The following is a 27,128-nucleotide window of genomic DNA, read 5'->3' as shown; positions in this document are numbered from 1 at the left end:
CTTCGATCAAGTCTCCTCGCAACCTTCGCCTTTCTAGAGTGTAGATTTAAATGCTTCAGCCTGTCTTCATAAGGCAAGTTTCTCACCCCCTGAATCATCTTTGTCATCCTCCTCTGTACAGATTCTAACATCTTGATATCCATTCTATAGTAGGGGGACCAGAACTGAACTGCATAATCGAGATGAGGTCTAACTAGTGCTAAGTAAAATGTGAAGATGACCTCAGTGCTCCTATTGCTTACGCTCCTAGAAATGAAACCAAGTACTCTGCCCAATTTTTAGCCTGAATGCATTGAGCCCTAGGACGGAGGTCAGTGCTCACTAGCACTCCTAAGTCTCTCTCACGCTCAGACCTGCTTAGAGGAGTGTCATTTAAGGAGTAATTGTGTGAGGGATTATTCCTACCTACACTCAGAATGCTACACTTTCCGACATTGAATTCCATCTGCCACTTCCCCGCCCAATCATATAGTCTGTCAAGCTCATCGTTGATGACACCATTTATTACACTCAGTACACAACACAGAATTTGCTCCCACTCCTCTTCCACAGCATCCACATGACCATTTTCCTGACTGAATCCTTTCTCTTGTCTTATTTCCAGTCACCATCAATTTTGTCTTTTCCATGTTTATTTTTAATCCCCTCTACTCCATTTCTTCCTTCCATCTGTTAAACACGTTAGTTACTTCTTCCTTTGATTCTGCTGTCGACACCAGATCATCAGCGTACAGTAGCCTCTTCCATTACTGTGATAAAGAGTAGTGGACTAAGAGCTGATCCCTGGTACACTCCTACTCTTATGTCAAAAACCTCTGATGTTCCTGCTACTGTTTTCACCTTTGACCTTGATTCCACATACAGAGACATAACTGCAGCAACGAGCCTTTCTGGCACTTTTTGCCTCCTCAGTGCCCACTCAATCGCTTTCCTCGGCACTCAGTCAAAAGCCTTCTCCAGGTCCACAAAGACATGATATAGGATGTAGTTTCTGCTTCTTTTCACTGAACTGGCACAGTCACACTGTTTTTCCAATCTTCGGGAATCTCTCCCTCGTCAACAATGCTTCTAAATACTCGGGTCACTTCTCCTATAATACCTGCTCCTTTTAGCAAGTCACTTGTCACTCCTGTTGGACCTGGCACTTTTCTACTTTTGATTCCTTTTATTGCTGTCTTTACTTCTTCCTCTGAGATCTCTTCTATCGACACTTCCACTACACCCATCTCTTCCAGATTGTGCTCATTTTCCTCATTCAACAGATCTTCAAAGTAACCTCTCCACCTCTCTAGTACAGCTAACGCAGAAGAAATCGACGCACCCAACAAATCCCGACGCTCGACGACGCCACAGCTTTATTTCAGCATGTCAATCCTATGGGACATTTATTTGGCAAATAATACCCACCTGGCAACTCTACGCTCCCTTGCAAGTGTCATATTCAAACCGTGAGTGATTAGTAACCGCCACCCCCGCTAGTGGGAGGGTAAGAGGTGACGTACGCGCTCCCCTCCTCCGCTCCTGTTACAACTTGCATATCTTTTCACCCCTGACATCTCCCAATATGCTCAGAATGGGACCTACCAAGCTGAACAAGGACGAGAAGATCAAGGTTATGACTTTGGTTGGCGAAGGATTGAGTAACCGAGAAATTGGAAGAAGATTAAGAAGATCAGAAGCTGCTGTCCGTCGCATCAAGAAAGCTGCTGCCGTGCTTGGGACAGACGAGGCACCAGAGAGGAAGAAAGGGACAGGGAGGAAGAGGAAGACCGATCCAAGGACTGACAAGATGCTGGAGCGTGAAGTGAAAAAGGACCCTTTCATCACTGCCAAGGAACTGAAGGAAGCACACCCGATGTGTTGGGAGAGGTGTCAGTGACGATACAGGATAGGCTACAGAAACTCCTCAAGTTGCCGTCGTCGCGCTGCTCTCAAACCTCTCCTTACTGAGAAAATGAAGAAACAGAGACTTGATTTCTGTAAAAGGTACCAACACTGGACATCAGAAGACTGGCGCAAGGTGGTGTTTAGTGACGAGAGTGCCTTCAAAACCATCTCTCATAGACGAAAATTGGTGCGTCGTCCGCTTGGTGCCGATCGGTTTGACAGACGGTACACGGTCAAGACCGTAAAGTTCCCTGCAGGTGTGATGGTGTGGGCGTGTTTCAGTGGTGAGAAGGGAAGTGGTGGCTTGTACTCCTTAGAGAAAAATGTGAACATGAATGCTGCACTCTATGTGAACGTTCTTGAAAGTTACATGCTGCCATTTTACACCACACACGAGAACGCTCACTTCCTACAGGACGGTGCACCTTGCCACAGAGCAAAAGCAGTGAAAAAGTGGCTAACTGACAACCAAGTGCAGCTGATTTCGTGGCCAGGACACAGCCCAGATCTAAATCCTATTGAAAATGTGTGGAATGAAATGAAAAGAAAACTTGGTAAGCTTCCATTGTCAAGTGTTGACTCCCTAGTGGAAAATACACGCACGCTCTGGGCTGATGTTGATCCTGAATACTTTAAAAGATTATCTGACAGTATGCCTAAACGTGTAAATGCTGTTCTGAAAGCAAAGGGAAACATGACAAAATACTAGTAGTTGCTCATAACAAGAAGAAATGTGTTTTATTCACCCTTAAAAAGTAAAAATTACTAACAAAACGTCTCTGAAGACAGATTTCGGATGGTGCGTCGATTTCTTCTGCGGTAGGTGTATCTCCTCTTTCTGTATCTTGATAACTCCTCTTTTGTCCTTTATATACTTTGCTCTAATTACATCTCTTCTCTCTTTCTTCATTTGTTTTGCAATTCTAAACATTTCATTTTGCTTCTCACTACTATTCAGTTCTTCACTCCAACTTTCCCATGCTAGCCTCCTTGCTCTGGTAACTTCCCTTTTTGCTTGTTTTCCTTTCTCTTTATATTCCCTCATATCTTCTTCATTCCGTGTTCTCTTCCATCTCTTATAAGCTCTTTTCTTTTCCCATCCTGCCCTCTGCACTGTTTCATTCCACCACCATGTTTCTTTTTGTGTTCTTTTATGTCCTGTGGTTTCAAATAATTACCCTGTGTCTTAAACCTCTATGGTTAGGTTATGGTAGGCCTAGGGGTTATTATTACTGGTAAGAGACCAACACCCAAAACACCTCCGTTTGACACAATAGTTCCTATATGTCCCCAGAATTAAATATATACAGTATACCCCGCATAAGTCGGACCAATTGAGGGGAAGGCCAATCCGAGTTATCTGCAAATCCGAGTTACCCGAGGGATTTTTTTTTCACATTTTGCACGCCTGTTACCACTAACAGTTGAAATGGTCTGTGTAATGCATTACGTAAATAGGTACTACATACATGGCGCGCACACACACACACACACACACACACACACAATAGGTAAATACATACGTAGTATACACACACAGACACAGCCTTGCCCTCAGAAGCCATGGTAGAATTACAAAGGCAACAATAAGGGCTACAGAGCGAGCGAAAGCTGAGGGAGACACTGCCATGCGCTTGCTAAGTCAGCTGTGTAAAGACTGATCTTGGCGCCCGATTTACGTCTCTAACGGCTCAGACAACTCCTCAAATGACTCGGACGATGTAAAAGCTATCAGGGGTATTTTAGCCAGTATTTAAGCTGACTGGCTTAAAATTACTCAAAGGGCAAAAAATGCCTGCCGGTGCACTCGGGATAGAACGTAAAAAAATAAAAAAAGTTCTTGAAAGTGTCCGACTTATCCGATATCCGGCTTATTCGGGTCCGACTTAAGCGGGGTTTCCAGTGTGTTTATAAATTATTAAATAATGATTACAAATGGAAATAATGCTAAAATATAAAAGTAACAAAGTCTCTTAGATTATTGTCTTGATGCTGTGGATGCGAGACTGCCATTGTTGGTTTAGATTCAAGATGGCCGTTGTTGTTTTTTATGCTAACACCTTACACAGACAAAACATGGCATCATTGTAAACAGTAAACAGTAATGCCCAGCTCAGTAATAGTTACAGTATTCTGTGAATAAAATCCTTGGTGATATTGTTGAGGTAATGAATAGCTTTACGCTGGAGCCATTGCCATAATTTATATCAAGAAAGTGGCATTATGTACCTGATAATGCTTTGTGCACTTACCATGAAACATGGTTGTGCATGCACAGCCAGAACTGCGCAGAATGAATCTACCAACCAACCCTTTTGTTTACCATTTAAAAGCCACAGCTGCTCACGGTAAGAGCACTGTAACTCTTCAACCAACAGTGGAACAGTTTGAACAAAGGGGAGGGCAGAAAGCAACATATGGTATCATAGTCATAATTGTTCAGCGACCATTATGATCACTGATAAACTGATATGGTACATTCTGCTCTTTTCTGTTCTACATACGAGCTTGCCATTACCAACACCATGTATCAGCTACGTGATATGCACAAGACAACTTGGATGCACCCAAGATCAAAACAATGGCATCTCATAGACTATGCTATCACACGTCAGCAAGATCTCAAAGACGTCATGATCACCCGCGCAATGCGAGGGGCAGCTGGAGGAACAGACCACCGACTTGTGCGAACAAAGCTGAACCTCAAAATACGTCCTCCTGCACACCGCTGTGCACTGCCTGCCCGACTTAACATCCGCGCACTACAGGATGCCAATACCCGCTCAACACTTCAGGCAGAGCTAGAAAACGAGCTTACTATAGAAACTAATGTCCTCCTTACTACTGAAGAATTGACCAGGACTTGGGGTAATGCTTGTAGCAAAATCCTTGAAATATCTCGAAGGGTTCTTGGCACTCACAAAAAGAGAAACAAGGATTGGTTTGGCGATCAGGCCAAAGATATCCACAAATTGATTGAGGAGAGAAATAAAGCCTTCAAAGCTGCACTAGACAAACCGTCCCATGTCACTCACAAGAAACTTGCTGGACTATGATCAAAGACACAGTGTGAGATTAGAGCCATGAAGAACCAATGGTGGACTAAGTTGGCCCAAGAAGTTCAGGGCTATGCAGACACTAGCAATCAGCAAGAATTCTACGCTGCCCTTAAAACAGCATATGGGCCTAGTAGAAATGCCTTTCATCCAGTTAAAAGTGCAGACGGAAACACCTTACACACAGAAAAATCTGAAGTCCTTACATGCTGGGCTGAACACTACCGAGACCTCCTTAACAGAAATACACAAACTGACCCCAACCTGCTCAACGAACTCCCCGTACTGCCAACTATATGGGAGCTTGACACTCACCCTACCCATGCTGAAGTCAGAAGATCTATCGACGGCCTTAAAAACAACAAGGCAGTAGGACCTGATGGCATACCCGCAGAAATCCTGAAATGCGGAGGTAATGCTATCAAAAAATGCATTCACGCCATCATCACAGCCACATGGGAAAGTAAATGTGTACCGCAGCAATGGAAGGATGCTGACATCACAAACATCTATAAAAAGAGAGGTGACATTGCCGTGTGCGGCAACAGCCGCGGAATCTTGCTGCTCTTGGCAGCTGGCAAAGTTCTAGTGAGACTGATGTGATTACTGATGTACATCACTGAGGAGGTCTTGCCTGAAACATAATGTGGGTTCAGAAAGGAACGCAGTACCACCGATATGCTCTTTGTCGCGAGGCAGCTACAGGAAAAGTGTCGAGAACACCACAAGCCTCTACATGGTCTTTGTTGATCTGACCAAGGCCTTGGACACAGAGAACAGACCACTTCTTTGGAACATCTTGGAGAAATGTGGCTGTCCACCAACCTTCCTGGCTGTTTTAACTGCCCTCCATGACGGGGCCAATGTGCGTCATCAGCGCAGGCGGCAAATCTGACCCTTTCACGGTAGAGTCAGGCGTCAGACAGGGCTGTGTCATCGCCCCCATCATCTTCAAACTCTTTCTTGCCGGTGTAACGAGAGTTGCCTCCAACCTGCTTCCTCCAGATGCTGGCATTCCCATCAACTATCGTCTTGACAGCAACTTGTTTGACCTACGTCGCCTTCAAGCTAAAACTAAAGTGACTAGAGAAACCATCCTAGACCTGCAGTATGCTGATGACGCTGCTTATGTCTGCTCCTCACCTGAACTCCTGCAGCATACCCTGGACCTCCTAGCCGACACTTACAGCCGTGCTGGCCTCATCATCAACACCACCAAGACCGAGGTCCTATCAATGAAAGACCCACCCAACGACCCAGTCACATTCCACATTAATAATCAAGAGCTGAAGAATGTCCCCCACTTCCCGTACCTAGGCTCTGTCCTCAGTGAAACTTGTGACCTCACCAGTGAGGTACACGAACGTATTGGCCTTGCATCTGCCTCATTTGGTAGACTTACCAATAAGGTCTTCCAGAACAGGGACCTAACAATCAAGACAAAAGTGACTGTTTATAAGGCAATATGCCTTTCCATACTTCTATATAGCTGTGAGGCCTGGGTTCCATACAGGAAAAACCTAAGGGAACTGGAATCCTTCCACACAAGTTGCCTCCAGAGCATATTAGGATTAAAGTGGTGGCACAGGGTCCCACACACCGAAATACGGGAACGCGCCAACATCGAACCCCTTGAAGTGCTATTGCTATAAAAACAGTTACGCTGGGTAGGTCATGTCATCCGTATGACTGAGGATAGGCTACCACGAAAAGTTCTATACGGTGAAATCCCAGGCAGTAGCAGGTCTGCAGGAGGCCAGCACAAACGATTCAAAGATCACTTAAAGACCTCCCTCAAGATGTGCAACATACAATCGCAAGCACTCGAGACAATGGCATCTGACCAGCAACAATGGCGAGCCTCTTGTCGGGAAGGCACTGAGGCATACACAACCCAACTAAGGAACCAAGCAGAAGCAAAGAGGGCACAACGACACCAACTGCCTGCCCAGGATGGCGAATTCCTGTGTGACTTATGCAATCGCGTATGCAGATCAAGAATTGGGCTGTATGCCCATAGATGAACTCACCAGAACTAGATGTACCCGAACTGGACTCTTCTACACTTAAATGGGCTTGAAGTGATGTCATCGTCGAAATCGACGGACAACCTTAAGCAAGTAAGCAAGCAAGTTTGAGCTGCCACTGGCTTGCCAATTTTTTTTTCCAATTTTATCATCAAGTTCAGGGAAGATGTTTTTTTAATTTTCTAAATATAACTTGCCAAATTTTAAGTAGTAGTACGTCTTATACTCCAGTGCATCATATATGGCAAGAAATACAGTATTTCATATCTCCACTAGTAGGTACCTGGAGACAGCATATTCCTTCACCTATAGGCTAGATAGGGCTAAGCCTGTTATTCAACAAATAATTATGTTCACTTTCTTATAAAACCGATAGAAGTGGAAAATTAAGCTTAAAGATTTTCTAAAAGAAACATTAGCACAAACAAACAAACAATAAATACATAAAATAAATTACATGTAACTATGTTTTTCCACAGATCATATATCACATACCATACTCATTATCATCTTATGGAACATCACATAAGTAAAATTTTAGGGATAGTTGAGTAACATAAAAGGGAAGTAATAAAGTAAACCATTAGAAAGAAAACACTAGGCAGGGGTTCCCAACCGGTGGGTCACAGAGGATTGGCATGGGGGTCGCAAACCCTTGCTAGAAATGGCTTGGGAGAATAATTTGTAGAGCTTATTATTTTCAGATAGTCTTCTGTTTTAATTCTGCTGCTGCTGTATGTTTCTGCTGGTGAGTGTTGAGAGGGAACATCAGGGTATCTTTCAGGGGCATATCAGGACTGGGTATGTTTGAAAAGTGGCATGTTAAAAAGTGTAAAACAAAGTGCTGATATCATGGGGGTCACGTGGGTTTCAAGATTTTTCAAAAGGGGCACAAGTGTAAATACGTTGGGAAAAACTGCCCAAAGATTTTCTCTATCAAAAATAGTGACTCATTAATGTATGTTTTTTTGAGAAAAGGGATCCAAACAAAAAAGATTAACATAATCACTCTAGGAAAACAGATCGACAGAAAAAATTATCTTATCACTAAGGCACTGACAAATGCTTTCAAATTGTTGTCTATACATTACTGACAATGAAGACATACTGTGAACTGTAGGTATCATAATTATCTATGCAAGGATTCCCTGAGATGTAAAAACTACAAGGGTTTCTCCAAGATATACAGGTTGAAAGAGCTGTCAGTGAAAATATTATTATCTCAGCTGATGTCAGAGTGTAGAACAAAAGCCTGATTCAATCTTTTCTCTTGTGCTTTACTGTTCTCTAGGCTCAGCAACACCACCCTAATTATATGGGAAATGAGGAGATGATGAAAGAAATTACTAGATTCAAGTCAAAGCTGAATTATATGACATTTAGCTGATGTTAGGGTCAGATTCATTCTGACAAACAACATAAGGAGCTGGAGGGTAAATTGGAAAGAGAAGGAATGATCAAGTGAAAATGGCAACATTACACTCATCACATGACAGTACTCTCAACCCACACCCTAGCATGTGCCATTTTCACTTAGGGTATCACTACCCACTCATACACCATTCAAGCCATCACCCCAGACTCCAAACAATTGCTGTTTTTATTTAGATTCTTTTTTTTAGTTCAGTAAGGACTATGACAACTTTCTTACCTTTTCCATATATGTATAACAGTCAAGCAACTGGTAATACTGAGGTAGTTTGTCAGGTGATGGATCTAGAGACAGCAAGCCAGTGTTTCCTAAATTCACTGGAATTGTAGATGAAGTGAGCCCTGCGACTTGTGTTTCCAGCTCTCTGAAGATTTTAAACAAAGTGTTATGTTAAAACTATTTATAATAGTAATATTCTAAATAAATTGCTTTTATGATAATCAAAGCAATATATATATATATATATATATATATATATATATATATATATATATATATATATATATATATATATATATATATATATATATATATATATATATATATATATATATATATATATATATATATATATATATATATATATATATATATATATATATATATATATATATATATATATATACTGTAATCCCTCGCCATATCACGGTTCACTTATCACGGTCTCGCTGTATCGCGGATTTAAAAATTGTAAATATTTAGTTTCGTATCGTGGAATTTTGCGGTATGGAGGTATTTTAATATACTTATTATTTTACTTATTTTGCAATAAAAGAAGCATTTTCTAGCCTAAAAAAATTGTAAACAATATAAAAAAAATTAAGAAAGTATTAATAAAAACATATTAAAATAATGTTAAATTGAAATAAAATACGTAGCACACTGCAGATGAGTAGACAAAGACTTCCATGTATGTAAAGACAGCTACGGCCGCTTCCGCTTGAACTAGTTTGCCCACGTGTGATCGTACACGGCACACGATTGGCTGATGGATGGGAGGCGACCAACCAGAGCACTGTGTTCTGTATCCTGGGCGCTGATTGGCTCAGCGAGCGTAGCATTTGATGGTTCGTGAGTGGTTAGCTCGAAGACAAATGGAGAGTGTGTTACAGCTTGCTACCGTTAAATGCTCGAGAACTTGGCAGTGCGGACCCAGACAGGATGAGGCAATGACTACACTTGAACAAGACTAAAGTCCTAAACTTGCTCAAAATGATTACTCCAAGCTTATCTTGTTTCGTGGAATTCTTTGCGGTACTGGAATAAACACGTGGAGAGCTACTGAACCGAACAGCCGATACATTCTTCTTCTTCTTGTGACCACAACTTACTGACCACACGAGTAACCAACATGTTGGTGACTGAGTTTCTGACTAGAATTTCGATGAGTTTCCCGTGAAATGTAGCCGACGTTGAATCTCTCGAGAAACTATAACTTATAGTGGTTGGGTGACCTTGTTCACATGGGCTGAGGCGAGATTCACAGATATGCTTGCTTATATAAATAATATATATAAAATATAACACATAAATTATATAAATAATAAAATATATATAAGGTCGCTACTTCGCGGATTTTCGACTATCGCGGGGGGTTCTGGAGCCTAACCCCCGCGATAAACAAGGGATTACCGTATCTATATATATATATATATATATATATATATATATATATATATATATATATATATATATATATATATATATATATATATATACAGTAAAACCCCAATTATCCGAAAGCGGATTATCCGAAAAACCGGATTATCCGAAATTGATCTGGATAATGCAATTAAAAAAATTTTTCTTTTTCTATACTAAAACGTTATAAAACAAAATAAATAAAAGTAACTACATAATATTATGTACTATATTAACACATTTAAAATTGATAAGAACAGTTAAAATGAATATGCTTTCTAATACGTATTGCCGAAATAACTTGTAACGAATAGATCAATGTATTAGACAAAAAACATTAAACAAACTCTCAACAACACCACGTCCGCACCTTCGCCCCAGCAAGGACGTAGGTGCGGCGAACGAACGAACTACTGCACGACTACTCTCACACCGTACTCTCAAGACAACGACACAAACACGACTCCCCTCTCCACTCCATGCCACATTCCCCTTCCAACATACGAGTTGTGCGATAATATGAGTCATCATACTGTGTCTCCACCTGCACGATGCATCAAGGTCACACTTGCAAGCTTGCACAACCATTCACAATCGCACTCTGCAACATTCACAATTCAGATCTGCAACGCTCACAAGTATCAACATACACTGGTCCAGACAAGGAGACACAGACAAACATACAATAAAACATTTACATCACATGTTTTAAGCGTACTACTTTGTTTAGCGTGGCGTTGTTTGTTTGGTTTCAAAATCAAAATGGCGGCCATAAATCGGATTATCCGAAAAAATAAAATCCGAAGAGGCTCCTCCATTTAGGATATTCGGGGTTTATATATATATATATATATATATATATATATATATATATATATATATATATATATATATATATATATATATATATATATATATATATATATATATATATATATATATATATATATATATATATATATATATATATATATATATATATATATATATATATATATATATATATATATATATATATATATATATATATATATATATATATATATATATATATATATATATATATATATATATATAGATATATAGAGATAGATATATAGATATAGATAGAGATATATATAGATATATAGAGAGAGATATATATATATATATATATATATAGATAGATAGATAGATAGATATATATATATATATAGATATATATATATATATATATATATATATATATATATATATATATATATATATATATACAGTACCTCTCGAGTTTCATGTTAGTCCTAAATTCTTACCATCCTGACTTTCACACTGCTTTGACATGTGCGGGTCACGTCTACTTACTATCGGTATCACGCACGCTACCTTTAAAGGTAGTATCACACTAGACGTTTTCCTCCAGACATTTTGGCTCTGGACAAAAAGAGAGAGTGAGAGAGAGAGAGAGAGAGAGAGAGAGAGAGGGGGGGGGGCTGTCGTTTTGAAGCTGCAGTTGAAGGTGGCTGCCTTATGATTGGCTGACAGTTCTGAAAACACGTTTGTGATTCGCTGGGAGTCCGATGATGTCATTGCCAACGCTCACCCTATCAGTGGCTTCAGTCCCTTAAAGCAGTGTCACAATGCTGTTTTCGTCCAACCGTTGGGGATACAGGCAAGCCCATACGCTCAACCGGGTTCAAGTTCACGGTTATCCATAAGCTGGTGTCACATAGGCCCGGGCTTTTTTCTTCCCACCGAGTTGCCGCCAGCTAGGGCAACCAGCAGCTCCAACTTTTCCGGGTGTGCGTCACACACGGCTAAGGTCGGTTGCCCGTATCCACATCCACAACGTAAACAAAGTACTTGCCATGTATCAACATGGCTGTTGGCTGTTGCAGCTTGTGCTGCCATTACCCAAGTTATGGACTTGTTGCTGAAGTTAAATGGAAGGAAGAAATAGTTGTGGGTGTGGCATGCCTATGGCTCCTCCATGCCAGTTCTCATTGTCACCACTGCGCGTGCACGGCCAACCCACCCATCTTGAGTCAACTACATAAAAACATGGATCGAATAGCAACACACACACACACACACACACACACTGCTCTCTTCTTGCCATTGGGTATGTTTGGTTTGTATGAACCATTTGCCAAATAAGTTCTAACCCACTCTAGGAAATGGCGAAGCCATTTTTGTTTGTGAGAAACATCTGCCATGGTTCATGATGAGTCTGGTGTGTGCGTGCATGTGTGTGTGTGTGTGTGTGTGTGTCTTTGTTGTTACTCGATCCACGTGTTTATGTGGTCGGAGTCTAGATGGGAGGATTGGCTGCTCACACGCAGTGGTGACAATGAGAATTGGCACAGAGGAACCACAGGCACGCCACACCCACAACAGCTTCTTCCTTCCATTTAACTGCAGCAACAAGTCCATAACTTGGGTAATGACAGCACAAGCCGCAAGAGCACTTACTTTAGCAGACGATGCCATGTTGATACAGGGCAAGTGCTCTGCTGAGATTGTGGATGTGGATACGGGCAACGACCTTGGCCGTGTGTGACACACACCAGGAAAAGTTGAATTTGCCGGTTGCCCTAGCTGGTGCCAACGCGGAGGGAAGAAAAGGGCCCAGTGTGACACCAGATTACGGAACACCGACAACTCGCTCCCGGATGGGCGCATGGGTGTTGCCAGTAGCCACAACGGTTAGAGGAAAATGGCCAGTGTGACACTGCCTTAAGGCAGCGAGGCCGCTGACCAGGTGAGCGCCGGCAATGACGTTATCGAACTTCCAGCAAATCACAAACATGTTTTCAGAGCTCAGCCAATCATAAGGCTTCATCTGTGGCTTTAAAACAACCCATTCTCTCTTCCTGTTTTCTTCCTTTTTCCAAGGTACATATTTTGATATAACAAGGGAGTAAAGGAGGAAAAAAAGTGACCTCCGGGGGGCAGCATGAGCCAATTATAATGGCGCCACTATAAACAGTTGCCTGCACCATGACGGGCTCGGGGCCGACCATCAGGCCCAGATGGATAGCCTACAGGTGCCATAGCCCACATGTAAAAAATAAATAATAAATAATAAAAAAAAAAAAAATAAATAAATAAATCTCCACAGGTCGGAACGGATAACCGCTTTTTCAGTGTTTTTAATATCTCACGTTTTGCGATCCTCGAGTTTAGCGCTATACCTTCAGAACGAAGTGAGCGCAAAAATCAAGAGGGTACTGTATATATATACAGCACCCTCTCGAGTTTCGCGCTTGCTTCATTCCGAAGGTATAGCGCTAAACTCGAGGATCGCGAAACTTGAGGTATTGAAATACACGAAAAAGCGCTTATTGGTTCCGGCCCATGGAAAAAAAATACTTTTTTTTTTCAACTTGACTCACTTGATATCAATTTTTTTTATACTCTAATTTTTTTTTTTTTTTTTTTTTTTTTTTTTACAGCAAAGGAGAAAGCACAAGGGCACAAAAAAGTAAAAATTAAAAAAAAAAAAGCCCGCTACTCGCTGCTCCTAAAAAGAATCCAAAGAGGTGGCGAAAGATAAGTCAGTTTCGGAGGAGAGGTGTCCTGATACCCTCCTCTTGAAAGAGTTCAAGTCGTAGGCAGGATGAAATACAGATGAAGGAAGATTGTTCCAGAGTTTACCAGCGTGAGGGATGAAAGAGTGAAGATGCTGGTTAACTCTTGCATAAGGGGTTTGGACAGTATAGGGATGAGCATGAGTAGAAAGTCGAGTGCAGCGGGGCTGGAGGGGGAGGCATGCAGTTAGCAAGTTCAGAAGAGCAGTCAGCGTGGAAATATCGATAGAAGATAGAAAGAGAGGCAACATTGCATGAATTTAAGAGGTAGAAGACTATCAGTATGAGGAGGAGAGCTGATGAGACGAAGAGCCTTTGCCTCCACTCTGTCCAAAAGAGCTGTGTGGTGGAGCCCCCACATGAGATGCATACTCCATACGAGGCGGACAAGGCCCTGTAGATGGACCGCAACTGTGCAGGGGAGAAGAACTGGCGGAGACGGTACAGAACGCCCAGCCTCGAGGAAGCTGATTTAGTAAGAGATTAGATATGAAGTTTCCAGTTGAGATTTTGAGTTAAGGATAGACCGAGGATGTTTAGTGTTGAGGAAGGTGATAGCTGGGTGTTGTCAAAGAATAGGGATAGTTGTTTGGAAGATTGTGTCGAGTGGATAGGTGGAGAACTGTGTTTTGATGAGTTGAATGACACCATGTTCTTCTTTCCCCAATAGGAAATAATAGTAAGGTCTGAGGCTGCGTTCTGCAGCCTCCAGCCTTGAGTCGTTAAGTTCCTGAAGGTGGGTCTTCTATTAAAAGAAGTTGAATAATGCAGTGGAATCATCGGCGAGAATGGATAGGACAGTTCGTTTTGGAAAGAAGATCATCAATGAACAACAGAAAAAGAGTGGGAGATAGGACAGAACCCTGTGGACACCACTGTTAATAGATTTAGGGAAGAACAGTGACCGTCTACCACGGCAGAAATAGAACGGTCAGAAAGGAAACTGGAGATAAAGGTACAGAGAGAAGGATAGAAACCGTAGGAGGGTAGTTTAGAAAGCAAGATTTGTGCCAGACCCTATCAAAAGCTTTTGATATGTCCAGCAATAGCAAAAGTTTCACCGAAAGCGGCTAAGAGAGGATGACCATGAGTCAGTTAGGAGATCACCAGTAGAACGCCCCTTGCGGAACCCATACTGGCGATCAGATAGAAGGTCAGAAGTGGAAAGGTGCTTTTGAATCTTACGGTTAAGGATTGATTCAAAAGCTTTAGATAGACAAGAAAGTAAAGCAATAGGACGGTAGTTTGAGGGATTGGAGCGGTCACCCTTCTTAGGTACAGGCTGTGTGAAGGCATACTTCCAGCAAGAAGGAAAGGTAGATGTTGACAGGCAGAGGCGAAAGAGTTTGACCAGGCAGGGTGACAGCACGGAGGCACAGTTTTTAAGGACAATAGGAGGCAGTCCATCAGGTCCATAAGCCTTCTGAGGATTGAGGCCAGAGAGGGCATAGAAAACATCATTTTGAAGAATCTTTATAACAGGCATAAAGGAGTCAGAGGGGGGATGAGTAGGAGGAATATGCCCAGAATCGTCCAGAGTGGAGTTTTTAGAAAAAGTTATCTCAAAATAGTAAGTCAGAAAATGAGGAGTGAGAACAGGTCGTTCTGAAGCCGCAGTTGAAGGCGGCTGCCTTACAATTGGTTGGTAGTTATGAATACATGCTTGTGATCCATGTGGTGTCGTCTGCTAATGTAAGGGTGGTTGCTCGTGGTCACCCGTGGTACAGTTGGACAAACCTTTAGCTTCTGGTAGTTTTCTGTGTGTTATGGTATAATCTGCTAACTTTTTCTGTTATAAATCATTAAATCACTAACATCATGATTGACTTGTCAATGCCTATTGAACGTAAACCGCCGCCGCAATCGCAAAATAACTCGGAGAGGTTCAACTTGCTTACTGCTTCCATGTTTCCCTCACCGCTCACAAAGACCACAAGCGGACAAAAAAGAACAAATCCAGGCAAATTAACACTTTTAACCCCTTCCCGGTGGAGGATCTATATATAAACGTTTCGAAATTGGGACTTTTTGTCGGCATGTCTATATATATACATTTGCTCTCATTTGCCCACACTAGATTGTAGCATGGTCTATATATTGACGATTCCTTACTACTAACAAAATGATCAAAATAAATCGTTATTTGGCATCTCAAACCCCCTGACACTTACCGACATTGCCTCTCAAGGACAGTCACCGCTTGTGTTTTATCAGTGGTGGATGTGCTATGCACATCAGCTAACACTGGGAATTTATGCATTTTTTTCCGATTTTATTTTATTATTAGTCTATCATGTCAAGGAGAAAGAGAGCTCTTAAGAAGGAAGAAATGACTTCTTTGGTAGCTGAGGATATAGATGCTGATTTTTTGGATGACTTTGATGATTCTGACTCATCTACTGTCAGTGATACAGAATCTAAACCTTCATATAAATATATCAATATACATATAACCAATCAAACTTAAATAACATCTATATACAGGTAACTCTCGATTTACGCGAGTATTGCATCCTTGAAGAGGTCGCATAAATCAAAAACAATGTAAATCAAATGAGGTAGGTTTCTGTCGAAAAATAAATACCGTATTTTGCGTCGTATAACGCGCACCCCAAGCTTTAACACAACAATTTTGAAAAAAAAAAGTTCTTAAAATTCTCAGAAATATGTACGGGTTAAAGAACATTGACAATGTACAGTTTCCCGAAATTTATATATTTTTGGTGTAATCTTTACTGCTTGAATTGACAAGTGTCCTTGAGTAAAGCAATGAAAATGGTGGCCGGGCTGGTGTTGTGAGAAATACATCCCCGTAAACATACTGATGATGCAAAGCTTCTGATATCATAATAAGCATATTATTCTCACCATCACTCGTAGGTTATGACAGACATCTAGGCAAGACACAATTCACACGGTTCTGGTGATATGCGGCATGCAGCTGTTTGTTGTATGGGTGTGGTTGTGTGGTTTTCAAAGAATGCAAATGGCGGCCGGGCTGGTATTGCGAGATATATCTCCTCGTACATACTGATCATATTACAGCTTCTGAGATCATAATAAGCATATTATTCTCACAGTCACTCGTAGGTTATGACAGACAACTAGGTATGACACAATTCACGCGGTTCTGGTGACACGCGGCATGCAGCTGTTTGTTGTGTGGGTGTGGTTGTGTGGTTTGTAAACAATGCAAATGGCAGCCAGGCGTGAAATAACTCCTTGTACAAGACTCATGATGTACAGCTTCTGATATCATATTTACCCCATTACTCTCACTAATATTAATAATTAATAATGAACACATGGATATTTTTTTCCAATATGATTCTTTTATGTAGCTTGTACTGCTCCTTAGTCATACAATCGTAAGCCAGCTGTGACATCAAGATCAAGATATACAAATGGCGCCCGACGGGAAAACGGGATAACAGCAAGGCATGGGCGATCCTCCACCGATTTAATTTTTGTATAGTAGTTATTTGATTGCCCTGTATTTTATGGTAACATATTATAAGACAGCTATGGACTATGAAGGATGATTAACAATAATAAAGGTAAGTTTGCAGTTGTTATAGGATAAGACGAAACAAAGACCCTTTAAAACACTCCAAAGAAGAAAAAATAATTAAAAATTTGTACATTTGGCGTATAACACCCAGGGCTAAACTTTCAGGCATTTTTTATGTGAAAAAGGTGCGCGTTATACATTCAGTGGGGAGAGAGAGAGAGAGAGAGAGAGAGAGAGAGAGAGAGAGAGAGAGAGAATATCCATATCACCGAGATATCCAATCAGGCACTCAGTCTCAGCCTCACTCGTCTGAGAAAGAAATGAGGGACAGCATGAGCGCCTGGCTAGAATTGGTACCGGTACCGTACCGTATAGCTGGTACCGTTAGTACCGGTACAGGTATCGTTACCTGCCCACCCCTATTGTTGAGTAGCGTGGCAGCGTGGGTACTGTATGGTTGTTCAAGTGGCGCGCGGGAAGAACTGAGCTCAGCTGTGTGGCCACAGCGCCATGTGAGTCCAGTTGCGTGAGACATATGGTGGCCACTCCATAAAATATCGCGTATAAGTGGAAAAAACGTGTAAATTAAACATTTATTTGGATTTTGGACCCCGCGTTATTTCAAAAACGCATAAAACAAACTCGCGTAAATCGAGAGTTACCTGTATAGATTCAAATGTTTGTTCAGTTTTGCGGCAGAGTCTATATATAGACGTCAATCTGGAATGCCCACTTGCGGGGAATCTATATGTACACGTATAGATGAAAGTCGACAGTGTCTATGCAGAGACGATTTTTTTTTTTGGTAGTACATTCATCTGCCCTGCCACCGGGAAGGGGTTAATGCTGTGTATTCCCACAGCACGCATGCATGGTGGACAGCAGAATGGCTAATTTCATTATGGAGATATTTCTCGCAACACAGGCCAGTGTATAGTGGACCTTTTTCTTTTGACCGGTAATGTTTTGTATCGCTTCTTAAGTCCTCCTTCTCCACACTTTTATACTTCACAACGTGCACTTAGGGCCACTTTCAGTCATTTTGTTTGTTTTGATCTTTATCAGCCGCGGGGATCGCCGCTCTAGTATTTCCACGTGAAACTGGCCGATGGGTAGTGATGTGATGTGATAGTGTCGGAGGTATTGCCTTTACAATGGCACCTCGTGGCGGCTGCGGGGTTAGCCTCGCCCCGCACCTTACCACACACTCTCAACACCTGTCGCTTTCTCTGCAGCCGCCACTACCCCATAGGCCAATTTCACGAGGAAAACTATAGCGTCGATCGCCGCCATTGGTAACGATCAAATCAAACAGTGACTGTGAAAGCGGCCCTTATTTACTTCACAGTGCGCACTTATACACTTCACCCTGAACTTAGGTGTTTATCTGTTCTTTTCTTTCCCTGATTTTGGTTTTCTATGCCCTTTTGCTATTTTCCACTGTTACTTTTCACCGTCGCTGCCATGCATTACAGGTCAAAAGAAGAAGAAGAGGAAAACAACACCGGGAGATCTACAAAAAAGTTTTTTGGACTGTGGTTCCCCAGCATGGGATGTTCTCTTATCTTGTTAATCAAGTAAACAAAGCAGCTCTGTCAGTCCATTTTACGAGTCTCTTGGTGGGCCATCTTCCACTGCTCATTTTTACAGCTAACTGCTGAATCTGCTTCCTGATAAATCTTACTTCTAGCAAGTTTCTCTAGTAGGCACATATTTACAACCATCCTACCTCAGTTTATTTCGTATATCTCCCATAGCCTTGACAGCCACCTCTTGTAAGTCACCTTCTCCATCTTGATCATTTTCATACTTGGGGCCATCAGCAATTGTCTGAAGAAATTGGGTGACAACACTCCTCAAGGAATGAAGGGAATTCAAGGAAACTGTGAGGGCTTCTACACCTGACCCTTCTGATGCTGCCATTCTGCCGATTGTTTGTTCCACTATGGTGCTGTAATGGAATAGCATGGAATTAGTGAACAGACTGATTATCCTGAGTTTTAAAAGATTTAAGGTTGTTAAATGACCTGGGTATGCTTCTGAGCTAATTTTGCTCTTAATAGAGCTGGAATGCTCTTTTTTTTATGTAGGGGGTTGTATGCATAATGGTGAGCATGCATGCCTATTTCTACTGAATTCTACTAGGAAAAAAAATACACAAAAAAATATTACAATTTACATCATATTTCTCAGTAACTATTACAACTTATGGAATAATGTTTTTTTTGGATAAGTAATATCCATGTTAGTAAATTGGAAGGTATTTTATACCTGTAGAGCCAATGGCTATGTTGTGCTGAATTTATCATGATAGGTTTCCTATATGGGTACGAAATTGCATAGGATAATGTTGGTATATACACTGTACTAGGGGGCAGCAGGTACACTGACCATGAAAATCTGCCCTAATAGACAAATGTTTCCCCTGCCTAGTAATAAAAGAAAATGGAACACTTAGGGTACGCGGTGGCTGAAGTGGTAGCGTGCTGGGCCCACATTCACCACGTGATGGACGACAAGAATTCGAATCCCCACGCTACCACCTCAGATTTTTCAATCACCGCAGAGTGACTTATAAGAAGATGGCGACACTATAAACACTTGCCTGCACCATGACGGGCTGGAGCCGAATACCATCCAGGCCCCTCAAGCAAGCCTACCGGCGCAATAGGCGGAGACGTAAAAAAAAAAAAAAAAAAAAAAAAAAAAGACAGACTTCTTTACCAAGCGGTGTATGGGAGTGTCAGGCAAGATTTTTATTTATTTTTGCTGGTGTTTGTAATTTTTAGCATCACTGTATAGAGTTTCTCTACGGTGAATACATGCTAATTCAGATTTTGTGGTGTTTATCACGTTAACCACCAGAGAGCATTATTGGAACTCTCTCATTGTGCCATGTTTCCTGTGTGGTCAAATTCAGTACTGTTGTGGCAGAAACACATGGAGGCAGGTGGTTGTTCTTCTCCTCAAATACTTTGTAATACAACACTAAAAGTCATGGTACACCAGTGGCACCTGTAGCGATCAATCAGTAAGACCCGTTCAGCAGTGCCACATGAGCCACCCATGGTACATGTATTATATGGTGCACCAGTGGCTCATACGGTGATACAATTACGATTCGTTATGAAATTTTTGGTATCAGGCCAGTGGTGGTACAGAGATTATCTATTTACAATCACTGTCTGCTCTTTTCTGTGCCATAAATAATAATAGTGTAATGCCAGGGGGGTACTTTTGGGTGTACAGTAATCCCTCGTCTATCGCGGGGGTTAGGTTCCAGAACCCCCCGCGATACGCGAAAATCCGCGAAGTAGCGACCTTATATTTTTTTTTATTATTTATATATATTTTTAAGGCTTTATAAACCCTCCCCACTCTTATAAATCCTTCCCACACTCCTATTGACCTTTCCCACACTCTTATAAACACTTCCTACGACGTTCCGTTGTTATGATGTGGTCCCAATAAATTGTTATATAATCCTTGTTTCGACTTTCGACATTTGCTTCGTAAATACGAACTTTGCGCAGGAATTAGTTTGGCGGGGCGGAAGAATACTCAGAGGAAGACCAATATGAGCGTAGCTCACTTCTTTTATATCACAATTACTTAAATACGGAAGGGGAAAGGGAGGAGAGGGACAGAGTGGGTCATGAAAAAAATATAGATAGAGGATGTAAAAAGAGAGAACAAGGAAAAGTAGTGGAGGAAACAGGGAGAGATAAAGAGGATGAAAACAAGAAGGGTGTGGGGAGGGAGGGACAGTGGGGAGGGAGTCAGGTCAGGACTTCAGTCAGGACATGACCTGACTCTAACTTCTGCACCTCCCTCCCCACACCCTTTCCATTTCACCTTCTGTGTGTGTGTGTGTGTGTGTGTGTGTACACACACACACACACACACAAAGGGGAAATAAGAAGGGTGTGGGGAGGGAGTGGCAGAAGGGAGAGTCAGGTCAGGTCTGCCCCTCCCTCCACACACCCTTCCCATTTCCCCTCCTGTGTGTGTGTGTGTGTGTGTGTGTGTGTGTGTGTGTGTGTGTGTGTGTGTGTGTGTGTGTGTGTGTGTGTGTGTGTGTGTGTGTGTGTGTGTGTGCGAGCGAGCGAGCGAACGATGTGTGTGTGTGTGTGTGTTCATATTATGTAATGGAGAAAGGGAGGAAGAATGATAGAGTGAGAGAAAAGACTAAAGATAAGAGGGTGTGAGAAAGGAGGAAACAAGGGAAATGGGTGGAGGAAATGGGACGGGAGTAGTAGTGAGGTATGGAGGGTCTGGTAAAGGTGAGGAAAGAGGAGGAGAGAAAGGATGTGAGTGGGAGGGAAAGAGATCAAAAGAGAGAGGTAGGGAGGGTCAGGTAAAGGTGAGCAAAGAGGGGGAGAGAAAGGGTGTGAGTGGGAGGGACGCAGACGGAGAAGGTGCGCCACATTCTGGCTCGGTGCGCGGACGTGTTCAGTGGGGGTGGTTTGGACCTGGGCCGCACGAGGTAGGCAAAGCACAACATCAATGAGATGGGGTCAAAAAAGTGTTGACTCCGCGGGGTGCGAGGCAGGACATCTTTAGGTTCCCCTTCGTATATTTCATGAACAAATAGTGTTCTATTTGTTATTATAGAAGAAAATATATTGAAAAGTATCAGAATATTTCTATGACTGATATTGTATCGCAAACTTTGCTGAAGTTAATTCATTCATTCATCCATTCATTTCATCGACGCCTGCTCCTAGGAGCTCCCACCAGGGGATGGCCACAGCAGAAGAGCTTCCAACCCTTTCTATCCAGACACTCCCCCCTTGCCTGCTCAAAGTTTCTCAAAGACCTTTCCCCTCTCTCCCTAACATACTCTTGCACCCTATCCCTCCATTTCACTGGAGGTCGTCCTCTAGCATTCCCTCCCTCTATCTCACTCCCATACACCCTTCTGGTCATCTTACTCTCCTCCATTCGCTCCATGTGGCCAAACCACTTTAAAGTCTGTCGCTCCACTTCTTCCTTTCACCCCTGTGACATATTCCAAAATGCTCGTACACTTTCATTACTCATTCCATCCATTCTACTCACACCACAAGCACTCCTCAAATAGCTCATTTCCACTGCCTGCACTCTAGACCTCTGACTTTCATTCCAGGCCCACGTTTCACTTATGTATGTGAGGGTTGGTACTATTATTGTATGTCTCAAATCCCGCTTTACCTCCATGCTCACACTTCTGCCATTCATGATTCGTCCCAAAGATCCTACCACCCTTCTTCCTTGCAATGCTCTTTCTCTTATATCTCCCTCCATACCACCATGCTTACACATAACTGATCCAAGGTACTTAAACTCATTGACCTCCTCCATTTCTTCACCATTCAAAATTATTTCGCATTCTTTTTCACATTCAATTCCCACTCTACATGGGCATACAAAATCTACAACCTCACTTCTATTTCGCTCGCAAACCATCACTTTACTTTTGTTGACATTTACTTTCAGCTTTCTCCTATTACAGACACTATCAAAAACACTGACCAAATTTTGTAGGTCACTTTCATTTTCTGCAATGAGCACCGTGTCATCAGCAAACAGTATCGAATTCAGTACCCACTTCCTTCCCTCATCGAACAGTCTTACTCCAACTTCTCCAGCTTTGCCCTTAATTTCTCTAATAACACCATCCATATAAATACTGAATAACCATGGTGACATGACGCACCCTTGTCTTAAGCCCACTTTTATCTCAGAATGTTCACCTGTTCCTCCAGTAATTTTGACACATGCAGATGCATCCTCATAGAAAGACTTTTTTGCACTAAGCAGTTTCCCTCCCACACCATAAATCTTTAAAACATCCCACAATGCAATCCAATCGACTCTGTCATAAGCTTTTTCCAAATCCATGAAGGCAGCGTATAGTTTCTTTCCATTTGCTATTATTTTTTCTACTACCATCCTGAAGGCAAATATCTGATCCACACATCCCCTTCCCTTCCTGAAGCCTCCTTGTTCTTCACTGATTTTCTCTTCTGTAAGTCTTTGCACCCTCTCTATTATGACTTTTCCATATACCTTTCCGGGTATACTCAGGAGACTTATACCTCTATAGCTCCCACATTCCCCTTGTAAACTGGGACAATGATGGCTTTCGTCCAGTCTGCTGGCACCCCCCCCCCCCCCTCCCATGCTACTTCACATATCTTGACCATCCATTTAACAACTACATCTCCTCCACACTTCAACATTTCTGCTGTGATTCCATCAATTCCTGCTGCCTTCCCATTTTTTAATCTTTTTATTACCTGATTTACTTCTTCATATGTTATACTTCTTTCTTTATACGTATACTCCTCCTCTACCTCTACTCAAAATTACTGCTGTTACAGCTGCTGGACGTCCATCCTCAAAATTCATTAAGTTTTTTTAAATATTCTCTCCATCTCTCTTTCACAGCTTCCCCGTCTTTCAACATCTTTCCATTCTCATCTATAACTTCATTTATTTTACTTAAGGAGATATTTTCTGCATTTCTTTCGTTTTTTACTTCTTTCCAATATGATTTCCTGCTCCCTTTATATTTTTCACTTAGTCTTTTTCCAAAGTCTTCTTAACATGGACCATAAGTGTGCATCTGTGAGTCCTACCCCTGGGGCCGGATTCACAAAGTGTTTAGTTTGTAGTTTTGGATGCCTTAAAAAAAAAAAATAAGACTTTTGTCTGCATGGTCTGCTGTCGTAGTTTTCACAGAAGATAATAACACAATTCAGCTCGTAAATGCCTGTAAATGCGACGTCTGGCAACATACACCCTCCCGCTGGCCTTGACCAACACTAATCGCTCATTGTCTCCCACTTACCTGCCTGTCCCCTTGTCTCCACTCATGGATGAATACCAGAAGCTTTCAGGAAAGTATTTTTAAAAAACCCACAAAAAATTCAAGGAAAAACATTACAGAAAATGAGAAAGCACATGGAGTATCAGAAAGCATAATTTAAATGCCAGAGTGTAAACAAACCATGCCCCTGGCCTTTTAAAGGTTTAAAATGCATACTTTCAGCCTCAAACCTTGGGAGATTGTTACCGAAGCATTGGTCGATTTTTTGATGTGCATAACTCACTTTCGCTTCTGACTCACATTTTCACTCAAAATGGGACACATTCACCGACATGTCCCACCCAAGTTTATTTCTATTTTTGTAAATGTAAACGACAAGCAGTCAACAAAAGACACAGTACTGTGCTGAAATTCATCAACCCTGTGTATGTAAACAAAGCCCACGCATGCGCAGATCAGGATCGGACGGAAAAACAAGGGTGCAAGACTCGACGCCACACTGGGAGTTCTACAATTTTCATAGATTGGAGAAAAGGCTTTTGAAGTGAGTGTTCTCTTATCTTGCCAATTACCATATTTGATGGCTTATAAGATGCACCCCCAATTTTGGCAGGCATTTGAAAAAAAATATAATAAACGGGTTAGAAACACGAGTGTCAGTTGAAGATTTTTTGCCTGACATTCGTAGCCCTTCCCCCTATCAGGTTGTCATTAATTTCACATGTATTCAGATCCTTATCAAATCCCAATACTTTACATTTAAAACCCTTAATATTTCCTGGGACCTACCAGAATTGGTCCTTCTTATAGACTCGAGGGTATTGCTTTGAGATGTAAACAAACATGGCAGAGACAGCGACATTCAGAGGGGTAACGGGTATAAAGTTTGAGCATCATATTTCTTTATTATTATTCTACATCGTAAGTCTAGTTGTTGTAATATTCTAGTATATTTTTAAAACATAAGGAAATGTGAAATCTAAAACTTGAATGTGCTTCAATGTTTGTTGAATACGTATGTAAAGTAAGAATGTTAACAGATAAGTGCAAAATAGAGAAACAGGCACTTGTAAGTTGTAAATATCCAATAATAACCTATCTTCTCAATAGCTCATCAATAGTATCCATATATTGTTTGAGTTTATCAATCAAACAAAGTTAAACAGTGTTATGAAGAAGGTCTGTCTTACCTCAATGCTCCCTGTCTTCTAAGGAAACATGGCGTGTCTTGCACGTGTTGTCAGGTTTGGTGCACAACCGTCCACTAGTTAATTTTCTTCCTGACTGGTGTCATTTTATATGAAGTAGTGGTAAGTACTACTGTTATACACTTACTTTAGAGAACAGTTGCCGTTGTTGCTGTAAAAGCAATCGCCACCTTGTCTACATTTGTGGAGGGGTTTGCAGTTTAATTTAAGTGCCATTGCTGCACTAAAACTTCACTAGCCAGTGACCCAAAGCTGAACCTTGACCTTATAAGATGCAGGGTGATTTTCAGGAACATTTTTTTGGAAAAAGTACGTCTTATAAGCCGTCAAATACGGTAAATAGTAAACAAAGCAGCTCTGCCATTCCACTTTACGAGTCTCTTGGTGGGCCATATTCCACTACTCCTCAGCCACTACCGAGCCGTCATCTGTTTGTTTACTTACAGTTGCACTGTTGCTCGTACCCACCACCACTTTCCATCCATACGGACAACCAACAACTCGCTCCCAGTTGGGCGAACGGGCAACTACGGTTGCCCATAACCCCAACAGTTGAAGGAAAACGGCCATGTGACACCACCTTTTAAGGCAGCATGCATGATGCTGACGGTAGGTAGACATGACCTCTAGATGTCAAAGCAGCGCGAAACTCGGGGCAATGATGCGCAGAAGTCAGGATTCTAAGAATTTTGGGCTAAGCGTGAAACTCAAGGATCATGAAACTTAGATAGCGCAAAACTCGGGAGGGTACTGTACACAGGGGCTGAGCTCAAACTCGGATAGTCCTGTCTCCCAATCTACATATATACAGGTAACTCTCGATTTAAGCGAGTTTGGTTTACGCGTTTTTTAAATAACACGGGGTCCAAAATCCAAATAAATGTTTAATTTACACGTTTTTTCCACTTATACGCGATATTTTTATGGAGTGGCCACTAGATGTCTCACGCAACTGGACTCACACAGCGCCGCGGCCACACAGCTGAGCTCAGTTCTTCCCGCGCGCCACTTGAATAACAATACAGTACCCACATTGCCGCGCTACTCAAAAATAGGGGTGTGCAGGTACCGGTACCAGTACCGGTACTAACGGTACCAGCTATACGGTACGGTACCAGACTGCTCAGTACCGGTACCAATACTAGCCAGTCGCTCATGGTGTCTCTCATTTCTTCCTTACACGAGTGAGGCTGAGATTGAGTGCCTGAGTGGATATCTCGGTGCTATGGATATTCTCTCTCTCTCTCCACTGAATAATATTTATTTTTCAATAGAAACCTACCTCTTGTTTGATTTACATTGTTTTTGATTTACGCGACCTCTTCAAGGACACAATACTCGCGTAAGTCGAGAGTTACCTGTTTTAAGAAAATGAGGATTTTGAATGTTGACAACCACAAAGATCTTGGGGTCAGGATTGATTCTTCTCTCAAGTTCCTTCTTTATGTGAGAGAGATTGCAGGCAAAGCTAGTGGCATAAGCTATAGTATTCTTCAGGGAACTATTTGTAGAACTTCAGATTTTATGATAGAGGTTTTTATTTCACATATTAGGCCAATCCTTGACTACGCTTCTGTGGTGTGGTTTACCGGATATTTGGGCAATGTAAGACTATTTGAAGCAGTTCAGAGAAGATGGACTAAGAAAATCATACCTTATAGGGATAGTCTTGCGCAACTGAGTCTCTACTCAATCAAAGGCAGACTGATCAGAGCTGATTTTATTATGGTGTTTAACCCGAGAACAGCGACAGACCTCAATTGAGGCTTGCCCGAGGAAAGGTGACAAGCCTCAATTGAGCGCGATTTTTGAACGCGTACAGAAACTGTACCAGTAGGTCTAAATGGCTGAAAATTGGACTGGATCATGTAATATATGGCAACACTCAGTAGGACTACCCACTATCCCCACGTCATTCATTTCACCCACGTCAATCGTCTTGCCTCGTCTCGTAGCACGTCTTATTTATAAATTATTGCTAACCTA

The 27,128-nt window shown here is 41.8% G+C and overlaps 1 protein-coding gene across 6 annotated transcripts in view; it reads right to left on the bottom strand.

Annotated features, from left to right (window-relative positions):
* The window catches only part of LOC126999052 (mediator of RNA polymerase II transcription subunit 27-like), a 126,467-nt gene that overhangs the window by 86,165 nt on the left and 13,174 nt on the right, over window positions 1-27,128 (bottom strand). For 2 of the 6 annotated variants that reach the window (XM_050861433.1, XM_050861434.1), the window contains exons 2-3: window positions 18,850-19,071; window positions 8,622-8,766 (exon numbers count right to left, since the gene is read on the bottom strand). In XM_050861433.1, the coding sequence (XP_050717390.1) occupies window positions 8,622-8,766; window positions 18,850-19,043 (339 nt within the window). In that variant the 5' untranslated portion in view covers window positions 19,044-19,071. Of the gene's footprint in view, window positions 1-8,621; window positions 8,767-18,849; window positions 19,072-24,164; window positions 24,204-24,723; window positions 24,795-27,128 lie in introns of those variants that run through there. The other 4 variants (XM_050861431.1, XM_050861432.1, XM_050861435.1 and 1 more) reach the window with 4 other exon arrangements.

Source organism: Eriocheir sinensis, chromosome 15 (assembly GCF_024679095.1).
Source record: "Eriocheir sinensis breed Jianghai 21 chromosome 15, ASM2467909v1, whole genome shotgun sequence".
NCBI classification, from domain to species: Eukaryota; Metazoa; Arthropoda; class Malacostraca; order Decapoda; family Varunidae; genus Eriocheir; species Eriocheir sinensis.
This window is presented reverse-complemented; position numbering and strand designations above follow the sequence as displayed.